The sequence below is a fragment of the Malus domestica genome, chromosome 14, assembly GCF_042453785.1.
Source record: "Malus domestica chromosome 14, GDT2T_hap1".
NCBI lineage: Eukaryota > Viridiplantae > Streptophyta > Magnoliopsida > Rosales > Rosaceae > Malus > Malus domestica.
In genome coordinates this window covers 18,288,665-18,304,447 of record NC_091674.1, presented here as the reverse complement: position 1 = coordinate 18,304,447, position 15,783 = coordinate 18,288,665, and the positions used below count along the sequence as shown (strand labels likewise).

The window sequence follows — 15,783 nt, the reverse complement described above, 5'->3', positions numbered from 1 at the left end:
GGCTGCTAGCCAGCCAGAAGAATTGGGTTAACAGAACCTAGAGCCAAATATGGGCTAAGAAAGAAAAAGCGAAAAACAACTCCCATTAAATGGGGCATTTTTTCATGGGCTAAAGTAAATAGGCCAGAAAGAAATGAAAAAAATATATATACATTTTTGGCTTTGTAGACTATAGGTCCATAAAGGAAAACTGGGCTGAGGAAAAAAAAAACAAAAAAAAACCCAAAGAAATTATAAGCCCAAAAACGGGTTGAGGCCATTTGGTTTAAAAAAAAATGGCCCAAAAACTAAAGGACAATCTATTTAAGCCCAAGACAATGGGCTGGGCAACTGGGTTAAGGACCGAGATGAGGCCTAAGTCCTCGGGTCGAGTTACCGACACCCCAGCAAAACCTGGGTGTTCTGCCGTTGATGAAACCAAGCATGGCACTGTAGGTGGCGGTGAGTTCTAAGCAAAATCAAACGAGGTTTTAATGGGGAAAGGTTCCAAACATCTGAGGAGTGAGAAATCTCAAAATGTATAGAGATTTAGAAGGAAAACTCAAAAGGGCTCTCGTCGGGAACAACGATGTGAGCTTGAGGGATGACTGCTAGTCATCAAAATGAGCCACGGGACGAATGCAGGTCGTCAAAGAAAATCGATTTCACCATGTTCTGGTGAAAAACGATGGTAAGGTAGGCTGCAAGCCACCTAGACGGCGACCAATTTGATGCGAGAATTACTTGACACACAAATTAAACCCTCTTTTTGACAATTGTAGTATAGATGTAAGTAGGGTATCGTTCTAGGCCGGGGATTAGGAGGGATTGCTAATCTATTCTAAATTAATTTAAAAATATTAAATAAGACTCAAGGACACAAAACTAGGCTAAAAACTCTAATAACTCAAAACACACTTAAAATGACTCAAAATAATGAAAACAATCAAATTAAACACTAGGAACTGAAATGGACGGAAATTAAATTAAAAGACTAACAATAAAGAAAACTAACTAAATAATATAATTTAATAATGGATGGGTGTTTGGTTTTGATGAAAAGTAAATTAAACTTAATTAAATTACAGAATTGACAAAAACATAAAATTAAGGTAAAATGATAAATGACAGACTAGCTAGAGGGTTCTTCTCCACACATGACACATAAGCAACCTAAATTGATTTTCAGTTGTTCTTTCAATAAATTGTAAATCTCAACGCCCCAAATTAACCGTGAATTGCACTAATTAACCCTCAGTTTTTCCACAAGTTATTGGGTTGGATGATTGCATACGACAACCCAAAACATTCCCTACAAGTTCCCTACATGAATTGCATAATAGAGATACAAGCAAGAATCATTAAGTTCTATGAAAAACATAAGCATTGACGAGACACTCGTTACTATGATTTGCATGAAACTTATGCCAAGAATTTACTTAACGTGATTGTGACTAGCAACCTTCACTACTTGTGAATATAAGTTCATAACGATTAGGTGAAATTCACTTATATTCTAGCATCAAATTCATGCATGTAAATTAAGTATGCATCCTTAATCGACATACAAAAATAAGTTATCAATCAAGCAGTTAAGCAAATTAAATCACAACTCAGAAATCACAACTGAAGGTAATCAATTCATATTACAAATATATTCATGGCTTTGAATTAACCTCTAGCCAAAATAAATTTAGTTACACATTATTAAAACAGAAATAAAATAGAAGTTTGGAAAGTTTTAATCGAGGAGAAGCTTGCTGCTTCTGTTTCTGTCCGTGCTCTCCCTGTGCAGCTTGCGCTGTTTTTTTTATTTCTGCGCTGCCAAGTCAGCTTTGTTATTTCCCAGACTGCGTTGGCTTCCTCCATCTCTGCGCCTGCTTTCCCTCTGACTTCTCCTGGTCTCTCACTCCCGTCTCACTCCAGCTGCCCAAGGCAGCTCTTTATTTTTTTTTTCTCTTTTTTTTCAGCTTCTTTTCTGACCTCTCTCGCTGCCAAAGGCAGCGCCTCCTCTCTGCGAGCTGCCCAAAGGGCAGCCCCTTTTTCCCGCTCCAAGACCCCTCTGACTTCTGTTCTCCTCCCGAGGCTCACTCCCCTTCGCACGTCCCAAACAGCCCTCCTTTATGCTGCCCTTTCTGGCAGCCTTTCTCTCCCCCCTTCTTATATTTTATCTTTTTTTTCCGCCAGTCTCCCATCCACCTTTCCTTGTCTGCCATCCCTCTTATTTTATCCTTCTTTCCTCTGAGCTGCCAAAGGCAGCTATCCTCCCTTCCACCGACGCTTGTTCTGTTTCCGTGCTTCTGTTTTTCTCATGCCCTCTCACTTGCTGCACTTTCTTGTCATGTATCATAAACGTCCCAGACATTTGAATTATTTTAAATTGACCCTACAAGAAATTTCAATATATGTTAGAATAACAGAAGTCTCCAATAAGCACATGCAGAATGATCATTTTTTATACTCTTTAAATGCTGCTTTCTTTTCTCCTTTCAACCCCCACAACAACTCTTGTCCGTTGCTTTTAACAAAAAGCAAGTTCCCACCATTCCACTACTAATCCCATTTCACTAACCCTTTTCCATATTAAATATCCGGTTCATTTGATTTGTGGCCTTGCCACATCATGCTGCTTATATATTTATTATTATTATTTTTTTATTTGCTTAGTCGAAAGGATGAATGAGATGTTAGTTTTGACGAATTTATTACATAAAATTTCACTTGTGCCATTTTTATTTTCTTTGCATAACAAATCCTATAAACACAAAAATAACGTAAATAGCTCAAAAATATAAGGAACTAACTAAGAAAAGACGAGTGAATTTGAAGTAAAAATATATATAAAAATGATCCGATCAGCGACCCAATCTCAGTGAGCACGTTGCTTTTGCACATTAGGGTTTGGAACGGTCAACGACTTCGGCACGATGGCTCGGCGCAGCTCTGGCGCGAGTTAGGTACTCAAGTGCTGGGTTTTTGGGTCGGGCCAAACAAAAACAGAATTGTCATGCTTCTAGGCCCAAATTGGAGCCGGCTTGGCTTAGCCCGACGACGTAATTAGTAGGTTAGTGGCTTAGCGCAAGCTGCATGCTAGCCATATGAAATCAAGGCCTAGTCAAAGACAGACTAGGTTTTCAAGCCCAATACGAATTCTAGGGTTTCAACATCCTTTTCTCTTTTCTTTTTCTTCCTTATTCACACATATTCAATTCACATAATAGCAATATTATGGATATAATGCATAAACAATTGATGCAGAATCTAAAATTCATAAAACGTAAAGTTGGGTCATGCATTATGGTGAAGGTTTATGCAATCAAGGCTGAAAAAATATTGAAATAAAAACCGTTGTTTTAGAAGAACTTGGACTGCGTGATGAATATTATGAACCAGTTTGTAGGAGTTCTTTCTTCAATTTCGGATTTCATCTTCACAACCTGTATCATGTTCAACATAAGGAAAAAAAATAAATAAATAGAATTAACAAAAGTATATGAATTCAATAAAATCAAAATTAATCAATTAAAAATAATTAAAATGTAATACTCTCCTGATTGAAGACGAATAAATTCTCTTTAGCACAACGTGAAGAACGCGCTGATAACGTGTTGTGGCCTATATTAAACTGAGGGGTGTGGCATAGAGAGAAGAGAGTGGAGAATAGACTTGAGGAATTGTGTGTTAATTCTCCAGTCCTTGTGCCTCTATTTATAGTAGTAAGGAGGAGAGAAACTTGTTCTCCAAGTAACAAAGTCTATAGGAAAGATCTTCTAGATCACAAAGGATTCCTAACCTATCTCTACTTAGGACTTACACAATCACAATATGTGTTGGAACATATGTCACAGCAGTATGAACTTTCATTTTATGACACAACTATTTGCCAAAAACTTGCATGCTAAATCCCAATTCTAGTTTTGAGAACTATAATTCAAGCCCCAGCCCATCTCTGTTGCGGATTGTCCTTTTTTTGTCCAGATTGGTGCTGAGCTATAGTTGCAACTTTTAAATTCAATGGGTGGCTTGCATTAAATTTTCAAACACAACTCGTTATTTGCTTTTGCCAACAGCTGCAGCTATAGATCTACACCAATCTGCAAGGGAGACACGCGTGGGATTGAATTAGAGTTGTGAGATTGTTTTAGTGGCCATGTTAGAGTCAAAGAGTTGTTTCAAAAATGAAATGTCCAAACTAATTTTTAATTTAATGTCTATTTGGTGGAATTGACAAAAAAATAAGTGAACCAAGACTAAAAGAGATGAAAAAGATAATTTCAGAAGATAAAATGAGATAAAACTAATTTCAAAGCGTAAAATAGTGAGACTAAAAGGCATTTTCAAGAGTCAAATCACTTAATAAGCCTAATATTATATAATGCTATAATAAACAGGTTTCTTATCAGTCTCAATCATCTACTAGAGTATTACAAGTCAATAAAATACAGAGTAATTATTTGCGCGTTTTGCTTCCATTTTCCAGGAAACTATTAACTCGGTTGATGTTCCCCTAGTTAACTCATTATCCAAAACATTATACATACCAAGCTGCACACAACAAACGTTCACACAATCAACACATTTGTTCATCAGTTCGTATTGTACACATAGAAAAATAGAGAAACCAAACAGATCATTTTTCTTTCGAAGCTTTTATTCAGCAAAAGAAATTAAGATGGCTGAGAAGACCCAATAGGTTTATCCATCAGCCCCAGCAACCAATGGTTACCAAAGAAGTGATGCTAAGTCCTTACAATCAGCTGATGAGCTCAAACGCAAAAAGAGAATCAAGTTGGCCATTTATGTTGCTATTTTCATTGTGTTTCAGATCATCGTCATAACTGTGATTAGTCTGACTGTCATGAAAGTTAAGACCCTGAAGGTCAGGCTAAGCAACATCAATGTCCAAGAGCTCACCTCCGTCCCAGTAACGCCTTCATTCGACACAAAATTCACAACACAAATCAGGGTCAAGAGCACAAACTGGGGTCCTTACAAGTTTGATGCTAGCACTGTCTCGTTTCTGTACCGAGGCGCGGCTGTCAGACAAGTTGTTATTCCAAAGAGCAAGGCTGGAATGCTTTCCACCAAAAAAATTAATGTCGCGGTGACCTTGAATTCAAATGTATTGAGCTGTTCCAATCTTGGCAGTGAATTGCGCAGTTGAGTACTGACTCTTAACGGCGCAGCTAGGTTGAACGGAAAGGTTGAATTGATGTTTATAATGAAAAAGAAGAAGGCTTCCACCATGGACTGCTCCATTGCATTTGATCTGTCATTAAAGACGCTGAAAAGTTTGCAATGCAAGTGAAAACAGACCCAAGATTCTTTGAATTTGTTTTATATTTCCGCAAATTTTGAATATTTTTTGGGTTTTGCCTTTTGTCCATATATCCTATAGTAGTATATATGCAGGGCCGGTCCAGAGATTTTTGAGGCCCGGGGCGACGTAAAAAGAAGTGCCCTAACTTTATGTAAGAAAATTATTTATTTTCACACATAAGATATCGAAAAAATTATACTTAGAAAAACACTTCAAACTCAATAATTTAGAAACACAGAAATACTAATTTATTTTGTATTGAGAGAGGGAAACAAAAAAACTTCGGGCTTACAAGTAGATAGATGATGAGTTTTGTTTTCCATTTGAACTTTGAATGTGTTTTTGAATAAATCGTGAGATGTTTTTTTCTTATTTACTAACCTTGTCAATATGGGACTAAAAAATAATGATGTTTTCGAGTCTTTAATTGATATGTATTATTAATGAATGGGCACTAAATTAAACATTTTGATGACACGTCATATAATTTACAAATTTGGTCTACGTATTATTCTTTGTTGAAGATTAGACTTGAATTAAAACGAATATTTAAAAATAACAATCCACATAGCTACTAGATAGTAACTAAAAATAAATTAACAACCAAACAAAAATTTGTAAAAATTGAAAAGAATAAACATGCACATAGCATTTCGAACTTAGGACCTCTTGTTAATTTTAAACAACAAAAATCATTATTTCTAATTAAACTTCTTGATCATTTAACCAAATTTTCTAAATTTATACTCTTATAAAAAGAAATTTGTAAAAAAAAGGAAAGTAAATAAGCACACATGGTGTTTTGAACCCAAGACCTCCTTATTATTTTCAAATGACAAACTACCACTTCTAGTTAAATTTCTATGTCTTTGAATCAAATTTTATAAATTTATACTCTTATAAAAACATATATAAACATACCGCCCTAATAATTTTGGTGCCCCTAAATTTTTTGGGCCCTGGACGGTCGCCCCTCCTGCACTGGGCCTGGGCCGGCCCTGTATATATGTATTCATACCAAAGCGCAATTTTGCAGTTTGCTTTTTTTTTTTTTCCTCCTTTGGTTATATAAAGATTGAGACGGGTATAACATAGCTCACAGAACTTTTCAATAGGATTTTGAAAACGAAGAAGATGCCAAATGAGTGGTGAAAGAGTACTTTGGTGCCTATCTACAATAATAAGGGTATTAAGCTAATTAGTCATACAATGAAGCTCTGGGAGAAAGTCATTGAGCATAGATTGAGGCAAGAGACACGGGTTTCAGACCACCAATTCGGGTTCATGCCATGACACTCAACCATGGAGGCAATCTATCTCTTACGAAGATTGATGGAAAGATATAGAGATAGGAAAAAGGATTTACACATGGTCTTTATAGAAAAAGCGTATGATAGGGTCCCAAGAGACATTATTTGGAAGATTTTAGAGAAGAAAAGAGTACGAGTAACATATATCAAAGCTATAAAGGATATGTATGATGAAGTAAAGATTGTCGTAAGAACTCATGAAAGACAAACCGAAAGTTTCCCCATAACTGTTGGGTTACATCAAGTCTCATGCTTAAGTCCTTACCTTTTTGCATTGGTAATGGATGAGTTAAAGGGACATATTCAAGATGATATTCCTTGATGTATGCTTTTCGCAGACGATATAGTGTTGATAGATGAAACTAAGGAATGGGTAAATGCGAAGCTTAACATTTGGAGAGAAGTGTTGCAATCTAAAGGTCTTTGCCTAAGCCGATCAAAGACATAATATATGGAGTGCAAGTTCAGTGCAAATGGAAGTCAAAATGAGTTAGGGGTGAGAATCGGAGATCAGGAAGTACCAAAGAACGACCACTTTCATTACCTAGGATCTATCTTGCAAAAGAACGAAGAATTAGATGGAGACCTCAACCATAAAATACAAGCTGGATGGATAAGGTGGAAGAGTGCATTCAGCGTGATGTGTGACCGTCGTATGCCACTGAAGCTCAAGAGAAAATTTTATAGGACGACAATATGGCCGGTGATGTTGTATGGCACAGAATGTCGGGTGGTGAAGCATCAACACGTACATAAAATGGGTCTAGCGGAGATGAGAATGTTTCGTTGGATGTTTGGGCACACAAGAAAGGATAAGATTAGAAATGAGGATATCCGAGGTAAAGTAGGAGTAGCCGAAATTGAAGGAAAGATGAGAGAAAATCGGTTATGGTGGTTTGGACATGTGCAAAGAAAGCCTACTGACGCTCCAGTTAAAAGATGTGACTGCGGGACAGAGGTTCAGGGCCGAAGGGGTAGAGGAAGACCTAGGAAAACTTTAGAAGAGACTCTAAGAAAAGACTTAGAGTACTTGGATCTAACGGAGGACATGACACAGAACCGAGGGCAATGACATTCTAGAATTCATATAGCCGACCCCATTTAGTGGGAAAAGACTTTGTTGGTCATATAAAGATTGAGAGTGCTCTTGTTTCAAATTATGAACTGATTCTTCGTTTCCTAGCTTTCTTTTTGTAAAGCTCAGTAACATAATATTGACACTTGATCTCAAAATAGTAACTAATAGCATTCAAACATTTATAAATGGGAAAGACCATAAAGATTGCAAGATGCACATGTTGCTTTCAAACTAAGAGAAACGTTAGTAAAGTGGTCAAACGTTCCATTGTTTGGGATGGTGACCCTTTAATTTCATCTAATCCAACCCAAGCTTCAAGTGACTGATACGTAATTCTTTGTCTGTCCTACAAGGGGACAAATTACAAGCTGTGGTCTTGTTTGCAGTGGGGTATGATATTGATGTCTAGTTTGTCCATCGTAAGATGCTGTTTGATCAACTCTTTGATTAATTGTGGTGTTTTCATTCTAATTTATATGTTGTGCGTACTATAAATGATTTTCAAAGATAAATATCTAGGGAACATATGTTGTTATGTTATTAAACTAATGCATAGTTCCAGGCAACATTTTCCTTACCTTTCTAGTACATTTCCCAATATATTGTTAACTTTCTGTAGAAATTGAATGCCAAAATCTAAAACTATGAACGAAGACTTTGATGACGAAGGCAAGAGGAATTTTCTGTAAACCTGCAGAGAGAGTTCGTTGCTCTCAGTGCAGTGTGATGTATTGAAAAATTCACACCTTAACACAAGTCTAGAGCTAATTTTGAGCGGCACATGTTTAACTTAAACTTCTAACAGAAAAGACTTTTGGCACAACACAAGCCATTAAGATGTTTTAATCTCAGACATACATTGTGATCAAGTGTTCTCTCTATTACTAATAACAGCACTTAACTTTTATAGAAAACTTGAAAACCAAGCAACCTTCAATCCCGCAACAAGCTTAATCTCCAACACTCCCTTTTAGGGTTGTTGCAGATTTGACTCCAACCATACTTTTGAGCATATAGTACCTATCTTTGCGAAGAGCTTTGGTAAATATATCAGCCAATTGTTCTTCTGATTTGCAAATCACCAAGTTAATTATGTTGTTCTATAATGCACCTCTAATGTGATGATACCTCCAGTGAATGTGTTTTGAATCTTTGATGAAAGACTGGATTCTTTGTCATGGCAGTTGCATATTGATTATCACAGTAGAGAGTAGTTGCATCAGTTTGCACCTCACCAAAATCCTCAAGTACAAACCTCAACCAAACTGCTTGAGTTGTTGTTTCAGAATCACAAACATACTTAGCTACCGTTGATAATGCAACACTATGTTGCTTCATTGATTCCAAAAAGAAGATACCACTATCAAATGTAAAGGCATAACATGATGTGCCCTTCATATCAGTTTCATCTCCTCCTAGTTCACTATCACAGTAGCCGACAAAATTGCTAATTTTCCCTTCTCATACTCAATACCATAATCAATGGTTCCTTGAATATATATGAGTACTCTTTTTACAATTCCAAAATGTTTCTTGGTTGGATTGTGCACAAATCTTGACAATAGATTTCCTACAAACATTATATCAGGTCTTGTGGCAGTGAGATACAAAATACTTTCCACAATTTGTCTATAAACTATTTCATCCGCTGGTTCACTCTTATCACCTTTATTGAGCTTATCATTCACAGCCAGATGAATACTTACAAGTTTACAATCTTTCAAATCAAATTTCTCCAAGAGAGTTAAAGCATACTTCATTTGATTGATAAAAATCCCATGTCCAGACTGCACAATTCCCAATCCTAAGAAGTGATATAACAAACTATGATCTTTCATTTCATACTTCTTAATCATATATATCAGCCTTGAATTCATTTATCAGCTTCATACTACTTCTAGTATACACAATACCATCAACATAAATTGATACAATTAGTGACTCTACACTTTATCTTCAGAACCAGGAACAGTGAATCCCTTAGGTTGATCCACATAACCCTCTTTAGTTAGTACTATAATAAAAAAATGTTGATTTAACATTTAGATGATATAATTTTCAGCTTTTCTGAGCTACAAGAGAAATAAATGTTCTTATGGTATATAACCTAGCAACATGAGCAAAAGTCTTATTTGTTGTGCGGAAGCGGCATTCGACTGTACGTGAAAAATTAAAACAGAACAAAATAAAACCACTATCAACAAGAACACCAAGATTTATACTGGTTCGGCAATGCCTACATCCAGTTTGGAGACGACGGAGTATTCCACTATAATCAATGAGAACATACAATAGTGTTTATCACTCAATTTCCCAAAGACCCGAATAACCCAAGCTCTCACACTTACAATAGGAAGAGAAAACCAAAAATACAAAGCAAGACAATTTGAGAAAATTCTTCTCTATGCCGAATGGCTTCTTGCTATTTTTCTCTCTTCCTTGTTGTTCACCTCTCAATGCTTATGGGATGTACCTTGCTCCTCTTTTATAGCCAAAGAAAAGCTTCTCAAAGACATCAATGGCCAAAGGCCTACCATCAAGTCAAAAAGAGTTAGGCACAAAGAGTTAGGCACAATTGTAGTTTGTCTCCCATTATCACAAAGTAGCCCAAAGAATTGAACTTTGACTACATGTTTGAGTCAATAATCAACAATCTCCACCTTGGCTCAAACCCTCTAAGTAGAACTCCTAATAGTCGTCTCCCAATCCCCCATGGGGCAATCAACAAATTTTACAAATGCCAATCAAGTCTAAGCAGTGCTTAAACTTGTGCAATGAAACTGGCTTTGTTAACATATCCGCAGGATTGTCAGCGGTCCCAATCTTCTGAAGAAGAATATCTCCCTCGTCAATAACCTCACGAACAAAATGGAACCTCACGTCAATGTGTTTCGTACGTGCATGATGAACTTGATTCTTTGCTAAATGAATAGCACTCTGACTGTCGCAATGAACATCCATATGGTCTTGTTGAACCCCTAAGTCATAAAGCAACCCTTGAAGCCAGATGGCTTCCTTTATAGCTTCTGTCACAGCCATGTATTCTGCCTCAGTAGTCGACAAAGCAACTGTAGATTGCAGAATCGACCTCCAACTTACTGGACCTCCAGCAATAGTGAATACAAAACCAGTAGTGGACCTACGCTTGTCCAAATCACCTGCGTAATCAGAATCCACATATCCAACAACACATTGACCAGTAACTTTATCCTGCTGGAACAATAAACCAACATCCACAGTACCCAGAATATACCGTAGAATCCATTTCACAGCTTGCCAATGCCCTTTTCCTGGATTATGCATATATCTACTGACAATACTAACAACTTGTGAAATATCAGGCCTAGTACACACCATAGCATACATCAAACTACCAAAAACATTTGCATAAGGAATTTGAGCCATGTACTGACTCTCTTCAACAGTTTTAGGAGACATAGAAGCGCTAAGTTTGAAATGAGAGGCAAGAGGTGTACTAACCGGTTTTGAATTTTCATTCATCCTGAAACGTTATAGTACCTTCTTCAAATACTGCTTCTGACACAGACTAATCTTGCCCTTCGCTCTATCTCTTTCAATTTCCATACCTAGTATCTTCCGAGCTTCTCCCAAGTCCTTCATCTCAAATTCATTACTTAGTTGAGTCTTCAACCTTTCAATCTCCACTTTGCTCTTACATGCTATAAGCATATCATCAACATATAAAAGCAGATAAATGAAGGTTCCATCTTGTAGTTTGCAAAAGTATACACAATGGTCATAGTGACTTCTTGTGTACTTTTGCCCGATCATAAATCCATCAAATCGTTTGTACCATTGTCTTGGAGACTGCTTCAAGCCATACAATGATTTTTCCAATTTGCAAACCCAATTTTCCTTTCCAGCAACCTTAAAACCTTCTGGCTGAGACATATAAATCTCTTCCTCCAAATCACCATGTAAGAACGCAGTCTTGACATCAAGTTGGGCCAACTCAAGGTCAAACTGTACAACCAAAGCCAACAAAATACGAATAGAAGAATGTTTTACTACAGGAGAAAATACCTCATTGTAGTCAATGTCTTCCTTCTGAGCGTAGCCTTTAGCTACCAATCTGGCTTTGAATCTTACATTGTCTTTTCCCAAAGATTCCATCTTTTTGGCATACACCCATTTACAACTAATTGCTTTCTTTCCCTTTGGTAACTGAACCAGATTCCAAGTCTCATTTTTATGAAGAGATTTCATCTCCTCATCCATAGATTTCTTCCACAACTTGCACTCTGAACTCATGACAGCTTCTTTGTAGGCGGATGGAATATCATCTTCAATAACAAGAAGTGCATATACCACAATATCAGTAAATCGAGCAGGCTTTCAAATTTCCCTTCTCGATCTTCTGGTTGCAATATAGTCTTGTTGCTGTGGAGGCTTTTGGGTAAGTGCTTCCTCTTCATCATCCTCGTCCTCATCATCATAATTAACTGTAGGACTAGTGGCTGTAACATCAAACCTTACTAGAACAACTGGAGTCTTCAGTAACTCCACCTGCTTTGAGCTACTCATGGTCTCGGTCGCTTCAGTTTCACCTTCATGCTTGTTCTGATTAACCATAGCAGCCTCATCAAAAGTCACATCTCTGCTTACAACAAATTTCTTCTCATCTGGACACCAGAGTCGGTATCCCTTCACGCCAGTGCTAAAGCCCATAAATAGAGCTTTCTTTGCTCTTGGATCCAACTTGCTTTCTCTGACATAATAGTAAGCAGGACAACCAAATATGTGTAAAAACTTGTAATCAGTACAAGGTTTACCAGACCATACCTCCATGGGCGTTTTGCCTTCATTCACAGCCGCTGGCAATCGATTAATGAGATGGCTTGCATAAGTGAGTGCCTCAGCCCAAAATGCCTTGCCTAATCCAGCATTAGACAACATACACCGAACTTTCTCAAGCAAAGTACGGTTCATGCGCTCTGCCACCCCATTCTGTTGCGGTGTCTCCCTAACCGTGAAGTGCCTCACAATACCCTCATCTTGACAAACTTTCAAGAAAGGATCAGACTTATATTCACCCCCATTGTCTGATATGAGAGTCTTGATCTTTCGACCGCTTTGCGTTTCAATCATCTTTTTTCACTTCAGGAATATCTTCAAGACTTCATCTTTACGCTTCATGGTGTACACCCATATTCTTCTAGAGAAGTCATCAACAAAGGAGACAAAATAATGGCTACCTCCCCAAGATGCATTCTTGGAAGGTCCCCAAACATCAGTGTGAACATAATCAAGAATGCCTTTAGTGTGGTGAATAGCAGTGCCAAATTTTACTCTAGTTTGCTTACCCAACACACAATGCTCACAGAATTCCAATTTGCATGCCTTTGCACCTTTCAATAAGCCTTGCTTCACTAATCCTTGCAACGCTTTTTCACCAGCATGCCCAAGACGCATATGCCATAACCTCGTGGTATCTGAGCTATCTGCATCAGCAGCTTCGGTGACAGCTGCTCCACCAATAACTGTATTCCCCTGCAAGAAATACAAGTTATTTCATCTTGTACCTTTCATCACCACCAGTGCCCCATACACAACTTTAAGAACTCCACCCTCCATGGTGATCTTGAGACCCTTGGATTCCAATGCACCCAGTGACATGAGATTTTTCTTCATATTCGGTACATACCGAACATCACTTAATTCTCTGACTGTTCCATCATGCATCTTCAAACAGATTTTGCCTATCCCTTGTGTTTTGCAGGCATTATTATTACCCATCAAAACAACTCCACCATCCAGCTCCTTGAAATTAGAAAACTATTCCCGAATGGGACACATATGATAGGTGCAACCTAAATCCAAAATCCACTCATTTGAGTGACCATCAACATATGAACTAGCCAAAGCAAACTCGAAATCATCATCTCCAGATTTTGCAATATTTGCTTCAGAACCGGCTTTCTCCTTCTCTTTGTTCTTCAATTTGGGGCAGTCTTTCTTCCAATGACCCTTTTAGCGACAAAAAGCACATTCATCTATTAGCAGGAAACTTCCCTCGTGACTTTGAACGAGATTTTCCCCGCTTCCTAGATTTTCTTTCCTCTGTTCGACCCCTTGCAACAAATGCCTCGGTTTGTGAATTGTGAGTCTTCAGTTCCTTCTTACGACACTCATGATTCACCAATGCCGTAGACACCTCATCAAGTTTCACCTCGGATTTTCCATACAACAGAGTAGTTGTCAAATGATCATAATCATCAGGCAATGAATTTAATAAACATAGTGCCTTGTCCTCGTCAGGAATTTTCACATCAAGGTTTGCTAAATCAGCAAGTATTTTATTATAATCATTGAGGTGTTCGTGCATAGAGATACCTGGACGATACTGAAATCGGAAGAGTCGCTTCTTCAAGAAGAGACGATTTTCTGCGCTCTTGGTCATATACTTCTCCTCCAATTTCGTCCATAACTCCTTAGCAGAAGTTTCCTTCATATACGGGTATTTCAACTCCTTATCAAGGAATGATTGAATAGCAGCACAAGCATGAAGATTAATTCGCATCCACTGCTTGTCATCAATATCTTCTGGTTTATCTTCCAGAACCATATCCAACTCTTGTTGATACAACACATCCATAACTTCACATTGCCACATACCAAAATTATTAGAGCCATTGAATTTATCAACCTCTAACCTTGTAGTAGCGGTTGGATGTCTATTGGATGAAGACGATGCTGACCCCTTCTTTACAGATTCATCTTTATCTCCAGCCATCTACTCAGCACTATTCACAAATACGGCACTGTTCACAGGTACAATACTGTTCACAGATACTGTAGCAATTCACTGTTCACGGAACTGTAGCGCCAACACTATTCACGGAACTGGGCTCTGGTACCACTTGTTGTGCGGAAGCGGCATTCGACTGTACGTGAAAAATTAAAACAGAATAAAATAAAACCACTATCAACAAGAACACCAAGATTTATACTGGTTCGGCAATGCCTACATCCAGTTTGGAGACGACGGAGTATTCCACTATAATCAATGAGAACATACAATAGTGTTTATCACTCAATTTCCCAAAGACCTGAATAACCCAAGCTCTCACACTTACAATAGGAAGAGAAAACCAAAAATACAAAGCAAGACAATTTGAGAAAATTCTTCTCTATGCCGAATGGCTTCTTGCTATTTTTCTCTCTTCCTTGTTGTTCACCTCTCAATGCTTATGGGCTGCACCTTGCTCCCCTTTTATAGCCAAAGAAAAGCTTCTCAAAGAAATCAATGGCCAAAGGCCTACCATCAAGTCAAAAAGAGTTAGGCACAAAGAGTTAGGCACAATTGTAGTTTGTCTCCCATTACCACAAAGTAGCCCAAAGAATTGAACTTTGACTACATGTTTGAGTCAATAATCAACATTATTGTAATCCACTTCATACTTTTAGGAATAGCCCTTAGCAATCAGCCTTGCCTTATGTTTCTATCTGGTGTCATCCTAATTCAATTTGGTCTTGAACACCTATTTCACACCAGCAATGGGTTTATTTGTTGGTCAATCAACAACTATCATGTTTCATTCTTCTTGATCATCTCAATTTCACTATCTTCTAAGCTTCATCAGTGGCAACATCTTCATATTTCTCAGTTCAACAAAACAGAGATTACATTTTGCATAAACATCACTCAATGATCTTACTTTCACTAACTTGCAGAACTGGTTTCACCAACTTCAGTCACTGATTCAGGAAATACAACTCTTGGAGAATTTCTCCCTACTAAATGTAATTCTCCTATATTCTGGTTACATGCATCTTTTTCAATTGAACTGACATCTTCATTGAAAAGCATGACTTTTCATTCTCAGAATTCCACCTCTAGGTAGCATTCTCATCAAATATAACACTTCTAGACAATATGATCTTCTTTGTTTCTGAAATGAACACTATGTACCCTTTCTCAGTTTGCCATATCCAACAAATATTCCTTTAATTGAACATTCATCCAGTTTGTACCTTAGTTGTCCAGGAATGTGACACACAACCAAAGACTTTTAAGATGTTTCACTCTTGATCTTCTTCCAGCAAAAGCTTCAAATGGAGTTGTGTCATTCACT

The 15,783-nt window shown here is 37.6% G+C and overlaps 1 protein-coding gene across 1 annotated transcript; it reads left to right on the top strand.

The window, feature by feature from the left end:
- The first annotated feature begins 317 nt into the window (after window positions 1–317).
- LOC139191204 (uncharacterized) lies at window positions 318–5,143 on the top strand. Its single transcript, XM_070811776.1, has 2 exons — window positions 318–431; window positions 4,805–5,143. Exons 1-2 carry the CDS (start codon window positions 318–320, stop codon window positions 5,141–5,143), a joined length of 453 nt encoding a protein of 150 aa, XP_070667877.1.
- The last annotated feature ends 10,640 nt before the right edge of the window (window positions 5,144–15,783 follow it).

Bases quoted from the DNA above. Each gene is read 5' to 3' on its own strand.
- LOC139191204 (XM_070811776.1), top strand. From the start codon at position 318: ATGGGCTGGGCAACTGGGTTAAGGACCGAGATGAGGCCTAAGTCCTCG. The intron at 432-4,804 runs GTAGGTGGCGGT...ATTGTGTTTCAG, and splicing joins ATGAAACCAAGCATGGCACT to ATCATCGTCATAACTGTGAT.